This window comes from Hemiscyllium ocellatum, chromosome 9 (genome assembly GCF_020745735.1).
Source record: "Hemiscyllium ocellatum isolate sHemOce1 chromosome 9, sHemOce1.pat.X.cur, whole genome shotgun sequence".
Taxonomy (NCBI): Eukaryota; Metazoa; Chordata; class Chondrichthyes; order Orectolobiformes; family Hemiscylliidae; genus Hemiscyllium; species Hemiscyllium ocellatum.
In genome coordinates, this window is record NC_083409.1 from 84,591,975 (window position 1) to 84,609,420 (window position 17,446).

The following is a 17,446-nucleotide window of genomic DNA, read 5'->3' on the forward strand; positions in this document are numbered from 1 at the left end:
TTATTGTCATATTACATCCAGTACTTATGAAATGCATGCTGTAATGACATTTGACCACTTCATGGAGAATAGTGTATGATGTAACAGTGAACAGAGCGATTTTATATATCTATCAATGGCATTATGGGACATTGTGAGGTAATTAAAATGCATGTTTTGTTTTTATGAGCATGTTTCAAAGGTATTTGGCATTGAGAGGTTTCATTTCAGAATTTTTTTGATGTTTGGGTTGCAAGGGTGCAGATTATAGTTGAATATAATTGTGATACTGATAGCCTCCAGTGCTTTATGGATGCCCTGTTTTGATTTGTTCTGAATCCATCCATAGGAGTCAAATGGTGGTGCTACACAGCATAATGAGGGTCTCCTCTGTGAAGGCAAGATTTTATCTCCAGAGGAACTATGGTAGTCACTCTCACCAGTGCTTCATGGAGGAATATACATTTCTGGCAGATAGATTGTAGTCAAAAATAAAAAAAAAATCTTCCTATGTATTTGCTCTGTCACTATTTCCTGAGAGTCCAAACTGGCAGATCTGTCTTTCAAGCCCTGCCCAACTCCATCAGTCATGGTACTATCAAACGGACCCCCACCAAAGTTCAATCTGCCTGATATCTTGATCTAATTGAGTATGCTGTTTAGACAGTTTAGTTCCTGTATCATATTGAGAAAACCTCTTGTTTTTATTCAACTTCAACAGGAAATATTGATCAAGCACAGTATTGTGATAGAATAAAGGGAATTATCGAGCTGCTGGGCAGTAAACTCTCCATGGATGAGCTTACCAAGATTTGGCGCATTCAGGTACTAAGTAAATCTGGCAGTGGTTTGCATATTACAACTGGTTTTAACAGAGTAAGTTTTAATTTAATAGATCACATTATGTGAGCATAATATAACAATTGTCACACTTCTTCATTGGGTTAAATCCAGTAAGGCTGCTTTGAAGATGTTGATGTGACTGAAAAAGATTAATTGTATTAAATTTATTTATTGCACACTAATAAAAGTTGTTTGGAGAAGTGATTTAATAGTTGGAATTTATATATTAAATTTATGTGCTTCAAATTCCAAGGCCCTCCTTTTTTGTGCTAATAAGTTTATATTTTGTCTGGACAGATAAGAACAGACTTTTTTATTCAATCAATTTATTCATGGGATGTGGGCAGTGTTGGCTAGGTCAGCATTTATTCCCCACGGTCATTTCTTTCTGGAAGGTAGTAGTGAGCTGCCACTTTGACCCAATGTAGTCCATGTCGGGATGCCCAAAATATGCTGTTAAGGATTGAGCTCCATGATTTTGACCCAGGAACAATGATATAATTCTAAATTGTGATGGTTTGTGGCTTAGAGAGGAACTTGTAAGTGTTGGTGTTTTTGCATCTCTGCTGTTAACCTTCTAAATGATAGTGGTTATCTTTGCTTTGTCTTTTGAGAAAAGGCTAAACAGATTGGCACTCTATTCACTGAAGTTTAGGTGAATGAGAGGTGATCTCATTGAAAAAGATGAAGTTCTTAAAGGAGTTGACGGTAAATTCTGAGAGCATTTAGAACCAGATAATACAGTCTCACAATGAAGGGGAGCTGATTTAAGACTGAGATGAGGAGAAGTTTATTCTGAGGTTTGAGTGTCTTTGGAACTTCTTGCCACAGAAAACTGAGAGAGCAGAGTCCTCCTTCAGTTGGGGAATCAATGATGACAGGAAAGTGGACGTGAGGAATGTCCAATCAGCCATAGTCCTGTTGAATGGCGAACAGGCTTGAGCTGCCAAACAGCCTACTTCTGTTCCTATTTCTTATGGTTGCGGGTTTGCAAGATGCTTATAAGAAGCCTTAGTGAATTGCTGTTTTGGTGCAACCTGCCTCTGTACATTGTAGTGGAGGAAATGACTGAGGAATTAGATGAGTTATCAATCAAATGAGTTGTTTTGCCTTGGATGGTGCTGAGTTTCTTGAATATTATCAGAATTGTCCTAATCCAGACAAATGAAGAGTATTCCATCACACATTTCCCTTGTGCCTTGCAGCTGATTGACTGGCTTTGAGGAATCAGGAGGTGAGTTATTCACAGCTGAATTCTCAGCCGATGTCCTACTCTTGTAGCCACAGTATTTATTTGGCTAGGCCAATATGGTTTCTGGTCAATATTAACCCCCAGATTCTTGATTGTGGGAGATTCAGCAATGTAAATGCTACTGAACATCAATTGGCAATGGTGATGGCCATCTCTTTTTAGTGATGGCCATTACCTGACACTTGTGTGACATGGATGTTACTTGCTGCTTACTAGCCCAAGCCTGCATATTGTCAAAATCTTACTCATGAACTTGTTCACTATCTGAGGAGTAGCAAATGCTGATTAACTTTGTGAAATCATCATTAAACATCCCACTTTGATCTTTATAAGAGAATGAAAGTTGTTAATGAAGCTTGGAGATGATGTTGAATACATTGCAATGGAGGACAGACATATTATGTTTAGGACAGATGTAATGTAACTTGCAGATGTTATCTAAACCTAATAGCATTGCTATTTATTAAGTCAGGGCAATCCTCAACCGTCATTGAAAATATTCACACTATTATTGCTGCTGCTGCTGCCAAATTCAACTATGATCAACTCAACCATCTCTTCATTCTAATACAGAAGGTGAGTGAGCAGCTTTTTCTGTGGTGAAGTATTTTTTTAAAAGATGTTTGAAAAAGAAAGATGACGTATCCTCACACATTGATCTTGATCTAAGTTAATGCAGATCAGGAGGAGCCTTATGGGGAAGAAAAATGAATTCTGTAAATTGGTAAAATTGAATGAAGTGTAGAGATAAAGAACCTTGGCGTCTATATTCAAAAATCCTAAAAGATGACATGGCAAATTGAGAAGCTGGTTAAAGTATCATTTGGTTACTTGTGCTTTCAGTTGAAGATAACAAATATTAAAAATAAATCGTGCCAGATTTTAAATTGCTAGATACAATTCTGGCTACCACATTTGAGGATAGATGTGAACCTCTACATTTCTGTTCCCTAAAGCTTTTTTACTGAAGGGATAAGAGACTTCAACTATAATAGGAGTTTAGAATAGCTAGGACTGTTCTCCTTGGAACTGCGGCACTTAAGATATTGAGGCAAGAGGTTTTGAGAAATGGCATGGATTTGCAATTAGAGGCCCAAAAATGAAGATTACGAGTAAACAAACTCGTCCTAGAATTTTGCTTATGCTCGTGCTAAGGTATTAAATATTTAAGCACTGAGTCAGATAAGGAGGCCTACACCTAAATGCTGTCTTCCCCTTTCCACATACCACCTTCCCCCCTCAAAAACTGACAGTTCACATTGGTCAGAAATTTACACAATAATTGGATGTAACCACTATTTCTTACTATAATGCACCATGGTTACTCTGCAGCCAAAACAAAGTGTTAGTTTATGTGTGTTTACAACATCATAATAATGCATTCAGAAAGAAAACTTAAGATAGACTTCATTAGTTTGAAAATTTGACACTTTAAAGTTTAATCGTAACATTCCCTTTCATCTTTGTTCTGTCTTTTAATTCTGTTTTGTTGATTGTCAGATTATAAGCAAAATGTAAAGACTTCTTCTGTTCAATCATGTTGCATCAAGTGGTATTCTTCCACACAATATGACTTAGGTTAAAATTGTCTTGACATTGTGGGGGAAAAAAAAATTAGAGTTTCTTTTTAATGCCCCATTATTATAAACTCTTGTATTTATTATGTACCTTTAATATAATGAAATGTCACAAGACAATTCACAGAGGTATGATAAAGTATAACACTGAGCCACATGAGGTTTGTTCAGGTAGGCTTTAAAAAGTCTTGTAATAATAACATAAGGAAGTATCTGAAGATGGCGTTGTCTTATTAAGCCATGTAATAAAGGCCAAGTGTAAATGACATTGAAGCAGAATGCTGGGTATACACAGCAAGTCTGGCAGTGTATATAATGAGAGAAGCAGTTAATGTTTCAGGTCAGTGATTTCTTCATCTCCAAAATGTATTTCAGTCCTCTTATCCTTAATTTGAAGTCTGCTGTTTTTTTAAGGCTAATTTGCATTACAGATTTTGTTCCACTTGACTAGAAACTGCATATTTCTGTGCATGGAGAAACAAAATATTTGTGTGTAAGTAACACGTGTTGTAAAAAGCTACCTCATTTTGAACTACCATAGCAAGGGTAGTCCTGGTTAAATAGGTTTCAGGATAAGTCAGGCCCCCTGCATAACCACCGTTCGCCCGCTGGGGCCTCCTAATTCACTTGGGATGCAAACAATGTTGTATATTACTGAAGAGTACAGACCAAGTGATGGGCTAATCACTTTACTTAATAAATAAACCATGAAACATTTCTCAAAGTGCAAAATATTGACAATAGAATTCTGTTTGATGGATTCAACTTTCTCCATTCCTGATTAGAGTTGGGAGATTGAGAGTGACCGAATCCGACAAAAACTGCTCAGTCTTATAGGAAAAATTGGCCGAGAAGCTCGTTCTGAGAACACCACAGGCAAGGTAAGAACTATTCTGTCAGATGTGACAAGACTTTATAAATGAGCATGAGTGATTTTGGGATTGATGCTAAAGTTGTTTTTTTAAAATTTTTTTTAAATACTACCTTCGCCCTCTTTTCTCAAACAACAGGTGCTGGAGGTGCTTTGGGAGCTTGCTCATTTACCAGCATTACCCACAAACTTAGTCCAGCAGGCACTGGAAGAACATCTTACCATACTTAGTGAAGCTTATGCAGTAAAGGAGCAAATCAAGCGAAGTTATATCATCAAATGTATCGAGGATATTAAGAAGGTAGATAACTTTGTGAAAGAAATTATGCACTTTTTTTTAAAAGATCTCCATATAAAGGGACTGGGAAAAGAAAGTAGAATTAAATAGAAATTATGACACAATTTAATTGTTCAGCCAAAGTAGTCCATGTTGTCCTCAGACTTTCACATGTACAATCATTTAATTCCACATCCCTTTATATATCCAAACTATGAACTGTACCTGTGCTTTTCTTATATTGAGTTACATGGTTTGACTGGACTATTTTTAGCGTTGTTATTTGAAAATTATAAATTCTCAATCACAATGTCAAGTCCATATGATAGGAGTAACTACTGATTTCAAATCAGAATCTTTTTTCAGTCTTAGCATAATCAGTACAGAATTAAGTTTTGCAAATTTGTCCCTTTCAGATATTGATTCAGTTCCCTTTCGAAAGCTTAAATTGACCCTTTCTGCACACTTGTAGAATCAATAGAGAAGTGGCCCTTGAGTCCATCGAGTCTGTACCATCAAAAATACATGACTACTTACATCAGTTCCACTTTCCGACACTAGGCCTATAGCCTTGAATGATATTCCACTTTGTGTTCATCTAAATACTAGATTGCATGGTTACCTGTCAAAACTACCCTCCCAAGTTGTGCATTTCATACCCTCGCCACACTCTGGAAAGAAATTGCTGAAGTCCCCACTAAACCTCCTGCTTTTCACTTTAAAAGTGTGTCCTCTTGGTCTTGACCTTTTGACTGAGTAGAATATCTACTCTCTTCACATCCTGTTCACCAGGATGTACAATCTTGTACACCACCATCAGGTCTCCCCTCAACCGTTTCTGCTCCAAATATAAAAGTCTTGGATAGTGGATACCAGATCCTAACCATTCATTGCTTGAAGTATTTGTGCCTCAGTTCTCCAATTATCTTAAATGTATGCGCACTGATTCATGATTCTTCCATAGTGCCTTCCTTCTTACTCTGACCACATCCCTTACTTTTAAATATGTCTATCTCCTCTCAATCACTTCCTGCACAGTCCTAAATTATCCAGACATTGAAGTTCTTCATACATGAAGTCTTTCTTGAGATTCCTTCACCCTGTTGAGCCCCCCACCCCGTGCTGGAGCTTGGAGCAGGAGTAGACAATTCATTCCACCCACCTTGAGCCTGCTCCATCATTTGTTATGATCATGGTTGAGCACAACTTGGCCTCAACTGCGTTTCCCTGGCTGTTCTCCATTACCAATTACTAATTAAAAATCTGTCTGTCTTCTCCTTAAATTTACTCAGTGTCCCCACTTGCACTGCACTCTGGGGTCGTGAATTCCACAGATTCACGACTGTTTGAGAGAAATAATTTCTCCTTATCTCTGTTTTAAATCTGTTAACCCTTATTTTAATTCTATGACTCTTATTCTAGGTTGCCCCACACTATATGAGGAAACACATATATTTTGTTAGTCTGTAAAATCTCTCATTCTTATAAACCTTGTCTCTGTAAATTGTTACACTGTCTTTTGTTTTCATTCGCAAAGCTAATAGCCTTAGTGAGTTAATGATTACAACTGCTTTGATAAACTTGATGTATTGTTGAATTTGTAACTATAATGTTAAAGTGTTACTTTTGCAATGTTCAACTTCTTAACGTTATAGAATACTTGATCAGTGCTCACTCAACTAAAAATAGCTCTTTCATGTTACAAGTTTCCATCTTGGAACAAGGAGAATGATTGATTAAAAGCTCAAAAGTTTCCATAAGTTGCAAGATCAGCTTGGTTTAAGAAGCCATTTGAAACCTGTGATCCCCACTGTTGATTTGATCATTCAAAAGTATAATGTTGTTTTAATGATAAAACTTTATTTCAGTGTATAAAATAGATTTGTAGTGGTTATCTTATTGTGGTTTGTCAAACTGTTATCTTCCGCTGATGCATGTTATTGGAATCACTGGATGATAACTAATTTCATTTGGTATTGTTCACTGGAAATGTTTTAAATATTTAGTAATGTTCAAATTACACTATAAACTGGTTGGCGTTTATATTGTTTTAAATTGTGCTTTTTATTCCCAGTCCTCTCAACAAAATAACCAACATCCAGTATGGGTGGTTCCAGCTTTACGTCAACTTCATGAGATTACCAGGTCCTTCATTAAACAAAGCTGTCAGAAGCAAGACAAGGTAAAAAAAAAAGTGGACTATTACAGTCATGAAATGGACTGTAAATAAGATGAAGAAATCTAGGAGTTCTGGAACTTTAATTCTGTAAGAGAAAAGAGGTTAAAGGATATTAAATTTAGCAGACAAGCTACTAACTAAGCAACTAACTTTACTATAGTCAGGTCAGTGTTGCAGTTGGCCAAAGCAGTCATGTTCCACTTCTACACTTGATGTTGCTACATTTTGAAGCTGTTGCAGTTCCTTAAGAATTTTTAAAAATCATTTTAAAGGAATTGATTCTATTAAACACCCAGATTTCAGATCTCTCATTTGTGCAAGGTATTACTGTGTTTCAGATAACTGCAGTTGTCTGATTCGTACCTTGATTTTCAGAGCATCAAAGATAAATTGCTGCGTTGACTGGGAAATCAGTTTCAGTCGCCAGTTTCAATGCTGATGCAGTAAGCATGCAAACATATTAATTTGGAATAGGCCATTTGGCCTGTAAAGCCTGCTGTGCCCTCATCTGATTGTGGGCTAAGCTTCACTTACCTGCTTACCTCTATTCGTGATGAACAAGAGAGTCAATCAATTTTTATTTTAAAAATATTCATTTATCCCTCTTCCACTGTTCTTTGACAAAGCGTTCCACAGATTCATGACCATTTGACAGAAAATCTTTCTAATCTCAGAGTTGAATCGGAGACCCCTTATTTTTAAATCATTTTCTTTAGTTCCAGTCTTCTCCATTAAGGAGAAAAAATCTTTTCAGCATTCACCATGTCAAGCCTCCTCAGGATCTTTTATGGTTCAATAAGATCACCTCCCATTCTTCTAAACTTCAAATACTAACTTTTCCTTGTAAGATGATGACCCCATCCCAGGAATCAATCCAGTGAACTTTCTGGGAACTGCTTAGAATCGTAGAAACACACCCTTCGGTCCAACCCATCCATACCGACCAGATATCCCAACCCAATCTTGTCCCACCTGCCAGCACCTGGCCCATATCCCTCCAAATCTTTCCTATTCATATACCCATCGAAACGCCTTTTAAATGTTGCAATTATACCAGCCTCCACCACATCCTTTGGCAGCTCATTCCATACATGCACCACCCTCTGCGTGAAAAAGTTGCCCCTTCGATCTCTTTTAAATTTTTCCCTTCTCACCCTAAACCTATGCCCTCCAGTTCTGGACTCCCCCACCCCAGGGAAAAGACTTTGTCTAGTTATCCTATCCATGCCCCTCATAATTTTGTAAACCTCTATAAGGTCACCCCTCAGCCTCTGACGCTCCAGGGAAAACAGCCCCAGCCTGTTCAGCCTCTCCCTATAGTTTAAACCCTCCAACCCTGACAACATCCTTGTAAATCTTTTCTGAACCCTTTCAAGTTTCACAACGTCTTTTTGAGAGGGAGGAGACCAGAATTGTGCACAATATTCCAACAGTGGCCTCACCAATGTCCTGTACAGCCGCAACATGACCTCCCAACTCCTGTACTCAATGCTCTGACCAATAAAATAAAGCATACCAAACGCCGCCTTCTCTATCCTATCTACCTGGGATTCTACTTTCAAGGAGCTATGAACCTGCACTCCAAGGTCTCTTTGTTCAGCGACACTACCTAGGACCCTTTGCTAGCATTTGGCCCATATCCCTCTAAACCCTTCCTATTTATATACCATCCAGGTACCGTTTAAATATTATAATTGTACTAGCCTCCACCATGCCCTGTAGCAATTCATTCCATACACACATCCCTCATGTGTGTGAAAAAGTTGTCTCTTAGGTCCCTTTTAAAGCTTTTCCCTCTCACCTTAAACCTATGCCCTCTGGTTCTGGACTCCCTCACTCCAGGGAAAAGAGTGGGGGAGTCCATGCCCTTCATAATTTTATAAACTTCTTTAAGGTCACCCCTCAGCCTCCGCACTCAAAGGAAAATAGCCCTTGCCTATTCAGCCCTCTCTCTAGCTCAAACGTTCCAACACTGGCAACATCCTTGCAAATGTTTTTTGATCCCTTTCAAGTTTTGCAACATCCTACCATTAAGGAGGGAGACCAGAATTGTATTCCAAAACTGACCTAACCAATGTCCTGTACAGCCGCAACATGTCCTCCCAACTCCTGTACTCAATACTTTGACTAATAAAAGAAAGCATACCAGACGCCGCCTTCACTATCCTCTCTACCTGCGACTCCACTTTCAAGGAGCTATGAACCTGCACTCCAAAGTCTTTGTTCAGCAACACTCCCTAGCACCTTACCATTAAGTGTATAAATCCTGCTAAGATTTGGTTTCCCAAAATGCAGCACCTCGCATTTGTCTGAATTAAATTCCATCTGCCACTTCTCAGCCCGGTCTATAGTTCCCTAGCTTGTCTTTACCGCACTTCTGAAAGTGGCACCACGTTTGCCAACCTCCATTCTTCCGGCACCTCACCTCTGACTATCGGTGATACAGATATCTCAGCAAGAGGCCCAGCAATCACTTCTCTAGCTTCCCACAGAGTTCTTGGGTACACCTGATCAGGTCCTGGGATTTATCCACCTTTAACCATTTCAAGACATCCAGCACTTCCTCCTCTGCAATCTGGACATTTTGCAAGATGTCACCATCTATTTCCCTACAGTCTGTATCTTCCATATCCTTTTCCACAGTAAGTACTGATACAAAATACTCATTTAGTATATCCCCCATTTTCTGCGGCTCCACACAAAGGCCGCGTTGCTGATCTTTGAGGGGCCTTATTCTCTCCCTAGTTACCCTTTTGTCTTTAATATATTCGTAAAAACCCTTTGGATTTTCCTTAATTCTACTTGCCAAAGCTATCTCATGTCCCCAATTTGCCCTCCTGATTTCCCTTTTAAGTATACTCCTACTTCCTTTATACTCTTCTAAGGATTCACTCGATCTTTCCTGTCTATACCTGACAAATGCTTCCTTCTGTTCCTTAACCAAATCCTCAATTTCTGTAGTCATCCAGCATTCCCTATACGTACCAGCCTTCCCTTTCACCCTGACAGGAATATACTTTGTACAAATTAGAATGAATATATTATAATTCTCATTTTTCTAATTGTACCAATGAAAATTCTATAACAGGAGAGTATCTCTATTACAGCACTCAAATATTAACCACTAAATTTAACTATAGTTACATTTTGTTCAGTCTGGAAGAAACAAGAATAGTGGTTTACTGAAAATGAGCTAAAGCAACAATATGAAAACTCCACAGTACAGTCATGACCAGGATTTTCTACTTCGTGATTACCTGATGCAAACTTAACCTGCTCATTTTTGAGAAGGGACAGATAAAAAAGTTAGACCTTATCCAGGAAGAAAGAAAACTGCATTTGCTAGTACATATTACCAAATTATCATTCCAATATTTTACAGAGTTCCAAGAATAACTAATTGACCGGTCTCATCCATTGAAAAATGAATGACTGAAATTTTAGAAAAAGTAACTTTTGAGATCACATTGAGAATATGGTGTACGGTTTTGGTTTCCTATTTAAGGAAGGAAAGGACTGATTAGGGACAGTCAACATGACTTTGTGCATGGGAACTCCTGTCTCACTAATTTAATTGATATTTTTGAAGAAGTAACAAAAGAGGATTGATGAGGGCAAGTGGTGGACCTGATCCAAATCTATTTCCGTAATGCATTTGACAAGGCGCCTCATGGTGGACAAGTTAAAAAGGTTAGACCACATGGAATACAGAGAGTACTAGTTATTTGGATAGAGAACTGGCTTGAAAGTAGAATACAAAGGGTGGTGGCAGAGGGCTGCATTTCACACTGGAGGTCTGTGACCAGTGGTATGCCACAACGATTGGTGATTGGTCCATTGCTTTTCATCATTTATATAAATGATTTGGATGTGAACATAGGAGGAATGGTTAGTAAGTTTACAGATGACACCAAAGTTGGAGGTGTAGTGGACAGCTAAGAAGGTTACCTCAGAGTGCAATGGGTTCTTGATCAGATGGGCCAATGGGTCGAGGAGTGGCAGATTGAGTTTAATTTAGATAAATGCGAGGTGCCGCATTTTGGAAAAACAAATCAGGGCAAGGACACTGAATGGGAAGGACCTGGTGAGTATTGCTCAGAGAGATCTTGGACTGCAGGTTCATAGCTCCTTGCAAGTGGAATTGCAGGTAAATAGGATGGTGAAGAAGATATTTAACACGTATGCCTTTATTGGTCAGTGCAATGAGTATAGGAATTGGCAGGTTATATTGCAGCTGTATAGGACATTGGTTAGGCCAGTTTTGGCATACAGTTCTGGTCTCCCTCCTTATCGGTAGATGTTGTGAATATTGCGTGCAATTCTGGCCTCCTTCCTAACGGAAAGATGTTGTAAAACTTAAAATGGTTCAGAAAAGATTAACAAGGATGTTGCCAGGGTTGGAGGATCTGAGCTACAGGGAAAGGCTGAAGAGGCTGGGGCTGTTTTCCCTGGAGCGTCGGAGGCTGAGGGGTGACCTTATAGAGGTTTACAAAATTATGAGGGGCATGGATAGGATAACTAGACAAAGTCTTTTCCCTGGGGTGGGGGAGTCCAGAACTAGAGGGCATAGGTTTAGGGTGAGAAGGGAAAGATTTAAAAGAGACCCAAGGGGCAACTTTTTCACGCAGAGGGTGTTACATGTATGGAATGAGTTGCCAGAGGATGTGGTGGAGGCTGGTGTATTTGCAACATTGAAAAGGCATTTGGATGGGTATATGAATATGAAGGATTTGTAGGGATATGGGCCAGGTGCTGGCAGGTGGGACTAGATTGGGTTGGGATATCTGGTCGGTATGGACGGATTGGACCAAAGGGTGTGTTTCCATGCTGTACATCTCTATGACTCTATGACTAAGAAATTATACCAACCTCTCAACTTTGTCCCTTACGTGTATATTGATATTTGGTTGATACTTTGAATCCAGAAAGGATAAGTCAAGAATCCTTGGAGAAAAATCATCACTTTTTGTTTATGAAATTCTCTCACTGATATTGGTGTAACCTGTTGCTGGTGGATTTCAGTGTTTACAATAGACAGCTTCTTGTTTTGCAACAAACCATTGTTCTGCAGTGTGGCTTTTAAGAACTCGTCCATGTGCCACATAGAATTATTTGTTAGATGAGATTGTACCACCTCGGGAGTTGTCTTTTCCAGTCACATTTAAAAGAATTGCATGCTTTTTGTAGCAGGTTTTAAGGTGATAATAGACTCACCTAGGAAACAACTATCTAAGTTGCCATCTTGAATGATGAGGTGATTACAGGATGTCCCCATTTGTACCATTGTACAACTAGCTAGAAAATCTTAAAGATATAGATTCATAGATGTGAACAACCAAGTTATTCTTCCTGTCAGTCCCTGAAATCATGGTGATTGCATCCAGCAAATGATAAACAATGATTTGGGATTCCTCTATGAAATGGCAAAAAGATTCTTTAGTCCTCGTTTACTGACACCGTTCCAGTGTGGGTTAATTAATTATGGAACAGATTGGATTTATTTGGTGCCTTTCATGTCAAGAATCCTTTTGTGTCTTTATGGTAATGTTTGTGACTTTGAATAATTAGAATTAAGTCTATCATGGAAGGACGACTTAGCACTCTGGTATCTGAAATATCTGGTAAATCTGCAGGATACTGTGAAAGAAATTTGAATATATATAATTTGCAATAGTGGTCAAATAATTAATTTTAATGTGGCCACTGATGTTATGGAGCCCTTAGAAAAGCACAATGTGATTAGAATAGGTCAATGTGGACAGGTTAAGTGAGTGGAGTTCAACATGGCAGGTGGATATAATGTAGTGAAGTTATTCACTTTGGTTTGAAGCATAGCAAAGCTAAATTTTTTTTAAAGGTGTAAACTTTTAAGTGTTGATGTTCAAAGAGACTTGAATGTGTTTGTGCAAGGCATACCAAATGTTACCATGCAGTGAAGAAAGAAAATAATGTCTCTTCTAAAGGTATTGAAATAAAGAAGTCTTGCTACAGTTGTACAGGGTTTTGGTGAAATTTCTGAAATACTATGTGTAGTTTTAGACTCCACAATGAAGTAAAGATAAATTTACATGCTCACTAATATATATTGTGTATTTAGATTGAATAACCTGCTGCTGCTGCTGGTTTTCCGAATTCACATGTTGCAGGCCGTATAGCAAAGGTTTACTAAATTAGTTCCTTGGATGTGGAAGACATTGCTTTAGAGACTGAGCAAATTAAGTCTTAATTCTCATGAGTTTAGAAAAATGAGAAGCAATCTCATTAATATGTACAGGATACTGAGGGGGATTGGTAGGATAAATACTGAGATTGCTTTCACTGATCAAGTAATCTCAAACATGGAGGTGCTCAGGATAAGGAGCCAATCATTTAGGACTAAGATGAGATATTTCTCACTCAAAGGGTTGCAAGACTTTGAAATTTACTATCTCTGTGTGTTACTGAGTCTCATTCATTAACTACAAGACTGGGATAGCAGATGAGAGAATTCTCTAACTCTGTCTTCAATTTAGTTAAAAATCACACAACACCAGGTTATAGTCCAACAGATTTAATTGGAAGCACACTAGCTTTCGGAGATTCGCTCCTTCATCAGGTGATTGTGGAGGCCTCGATCGTAGCACAGAATTTATAGCAAAAATTTGCAGTGTGATGTAACTGAAATTATACATTGAAAAATTGATTGTCTGTTAAGCCTTTCATCTGTTAGAATACAGTGATAGTTTCACTTCTTTCATGTGTAAATCATAAAACCCTTTTTTTTAAAAAGTTGCATTCTCGGGTTAGCTGTTAATAATGGTGATAGCTAGACAATATGTTGAAGGTGTTAACCCCTTGTGTTCTCAGTCTATGACCTGATGTTTAGATTGATTCTAATCTAAAAAGTGAGATTAGAGTTTTACATAAATTCATGCAGTTTTTGAGCTCAGAGTTCTAAATGAATGTATGCAGTTTTTGAGCAGAGCACAATGTAACTCTGCAAGTATAAATTCACCACAAAATATATGTGTGCATGTGGGTCTTTGTCCGTGTGTCTGTCTGGGTGTGTGTGTGTGTGTGTTGAGTGCAGAGTGTCTTAAGTCTGTGATGGGGTTGCATGTGGGAGTGTGTGTGTGGGTGTGTGGGTGTCTGTGTGTCTGTGTGTGTGTGTGTGTGTGTGTGTGTATATATAGTACAATGGTGATCACCTGTAATGTGACATGAACCCAAGGTCCCGGTTGAGGCCCTCCCTATGGGTACCGAACTTGGCTATCAGCCTCTGCTCGGCCACTTTCCTCTGCTGCCTGTCCTGAAGTCCACCTTGGAGGATGGTCACCCGAAGGTCCTGGACCACTGATGTGTTCTCCAACTGGGAGGGAACCCTCCTGTCTGTTGATTATTGATTGTTTTGCGGTGCCCATTCATCCGTTGTCGTAGCCTTTGCTCAGTTTCCCCAATGTACCATGCCTCCGGGCATCCTTGCCTGCATCATATGAGATAGACAACGTTGGCTGAGTCACATGAGTACCTGCCATGTACAAGGTGGGAGGTGTTCCCACGCATAATAATGGTATCTATGTCCACAATCTGACACGCCTTGCAGCGTCCAGATGCATGGAGTTGTCCTGAGAGCCGGGCAGTTTGCTACGAACAATGATCTGTTTGAGGTTTGGCGGTTGTTTAAAGGCAAGTGGTGGAGGTGTGGGGAAGGTCTTGATGAGGTGCTCATCCTCAATGATAATGTGTTGCAGGTCACGAAAAACATGGCGTAATATTTCAGCTCCTGGGAAATACTGAACGACAAAGGTTACCCTGTCAGTTGCAGCATGTGTCTGTCTCCTGAGGAGGTTATTACGGTTCCTTGCTGTGGCACGTCGGAACTGGCGGTCGATGAGTTGAGCATCATATCCCGTTCTTATGAGGGCATCCTTGAGTACTTTCAGGTGTCCGTCACGTTCCTCCTCATCTGAGCAGATCCGATGTATGCTTAGGGCTTGTCCATAGGGAATGGCTGTTTTAATATGTTTTGGGTGGAAGCTGGAGAAGTGTAGCATTGTGAGCGGTAGAATGTGGTGCTAAGGTGTCCATCCTTGATGGAGCCGCACGTGTCCAAGAATGAGACAGACAGTCGAGACTAGTCCATGGTGAGTTTGATGGTGGGATGAAACTTGTTGATGTCACTGTGCAGTTTTATCAGTGACTCCTCGCCATGGGTCCAGAGGAAGAAAATGTCATGAAGTACCTGGTGTACAATGTTGGTTGGAGATCCTGCATAGAGAATATGTTGGCATATTGGGATGCAAATTTGGTCCCCATGGCTGTTCTGTGTGTCTGGATGAAGAATTGGTTGTCAAAGGTAAAGAAGGTGTGATCGAGGATGAAGCAGATGAGTTGAACTCTGAGCTCAAAAACTGCATGAATTTATGTAAAACTCTGTTATCTCACTTATTAGATTAGAATCAATCTAAACATCAGGTCATAGACAGAGAACACAGGGGGCTAACACCTTCAACATATTGTCTAGCTATCACCATTGTTAACAGCTAACCCGAGAATGCAACTTTTAAAAAAAAGGGTTTTGTGATTTACACATAAAGAAGTGAAACTATCACTGTATTCTAAGAGATGAAAGGCTTAACAGACAATCAATTTTTCAATGTATAATTTCAGTTACATCACACTGTAAATTTTTGCTATAAATACTGTGCTACGATCGAGGCCTCCACAATCACCTGATGAAGGAGCAAAGCTCCGAAAGCTTGTGTGCTTCCAATTTAAACCTGTTGAACTATAACCTAGTGTTGTGTAATTTTTAACTTTGTAAACCCCAGTCCAGCACCAGCATCTCCAAATCATGTCTTCAATATACTTGGTGTCCACAGCCTTCTGTGCCAGAGAATTCTATAGATTAACACCCTCATCTTTGTGCAGCTTACTGCTCCATTCAAAGTATTAATCATTCTGGTTAAAGAAGGATTTGTTAAAGAATTTGATGGATTCCAGTAATCAAATTGCATAATTCAACATCCAATTAGCTTTGTTTATTACAGCTGTTTATGTATCTATGAATCATGCAGTCCGTTATGAATCCGAAGCACTTTCAGCTTCAAACTTAGCCAGTTCAACACATTCATTGAGTGTGGGTGTCAGGTTTATTTCTTCCTACATGCAGTATTTTACATTTATCTACATTAAGGAAGGGAATATAGGAGGTATAGTTTGTAAGTTTGCAGATCACACCAAAATAGGTGATGTTTTTATTCATTCATGGAATGAGGAAGTTGCTGGCTAAGCCAGCATTTAATGCCCACCCATAATTACCCAGAGGGTAGTTAATAGTTAACCACATTACTCTGAATCTAGAGTCACATGTAGACCAGGCCACTTACAGATGGCAGTTTCCTTCTCTAAAGGGCATTCCTGAACCAGATGGATTTTTCTGACAATTGACAATGGATTCATGGTCATCATTAGACCCTTGATTCCAGATTTTTAAAATTGACTTCATATTCCACCATCTGCCATGATGGGATTTGAACCTAAGTGCCCAGAATATCATCTGGATCTCTGGATTAACGGTCCAGTGATAATAGCTCTCTTTCCCTACCCATCTATCCCCCCACTGTCTCCCTAGTGGACACTGAAGAAGATTATCTCAGAGTACAATGGGACCTTGCTCAGTGAGGCAAAGAGTACCAGGTGGAGTTTAATTTAAATAAATGTGAGGTATTCCATTTTGGTAAGGCAAATCGGGGCAGGACTTAAACGCTTAATGGTAAGGTCCTGGGGAATGTTGCTGAGCAAAGTGATCTGGGGATGCAGGTGCATAGTTCCTTGAAAGTAGAGTCACATGTAAACAGGGTGTGAAGAAAGCATTTGGCATGCTTGATTTCATTGGTCAATGCATTGAGTAAAGGAGTTGGGATGTCATGTTGCGGTTGTACAGGCCATTGCTGAGGACACTTTTGGACTACAGTGTACAATTCTGGCCGCCCTTCTGTAGGAAGGATGTTATAGAGTCAGAGTCATACAGCATGGAAACAGACCCTTTGGTCCAACCAGAGATCCCAATCTGACAGCATTTATCCCACATCCCTTTCAACCCTTCCTTTTCATGTACCTATCCAGATGCCTTTCAAGTGTTGCAATGGTACACTCCAGGGAAACCTTGAGAGGATGCAGAAAAAAATTATAAGGATGTTGCTGGGATGGAATGGTTTGAACTGTAGGGAGAGGCTGAATAGGCTGGGGCTATTTTCCCTGGAGCTTTGGAGACTGAGGGGTGACCTTATAGAGGTTTATGAAATCATGAGGGGTATTGACAGGGTAAATAGTCAATGTCTTTTCACCAAGGTAGGTAGTCTAAAACTAGACAGCATAGATTTAAATTGTGGGTGGGGGAAATTTAAGAGACCTAAGTGGCAACTTTATCACAGAGTTGGTGCCTGTATGAGCTGAAAATGTGTTGCTGGAAAAGCGCAGCAGGTCA

General features: G+C 39.3%; 1 protein-coding gene across 2 annotated transcripts in view; it reads left to right on the forward strand.

Annotated features, from left to right (window-relative positions):
• usp24 (ubiquitin specific peptidase 24) overlaps window positions 1-17,446 on the forward strand; it is a 184,242-nt gene that overhangs the window by 50,891 nt on the left and 115,905 nt on the right. For both annotated transcript variants that reach the window (XM_060830532.1, XM_060830533.1), the window contains exons 12-16: window positions 701-804; window positions 2,543-2,650; window positions 4,437-4,532; window positions 4,662-4,823; window positions 6,874-6,981. In XM_060830532.1, coding sequence (XP_060686515.1) covers window positions 701-804; window positions 2,543-2,650; window positions 4,437-4,532; window positions 4,662-4,823; window positions 6,874-6,981 — 578 coding nt within the window. The remainder of the gene's footprint in view (window positions 1-700; window positions 805-2,542; window positions 2,651-4,436; window positions 4,533-4,661; window positions 4,824-6,873; window positions 6,982-17,446) is intronic.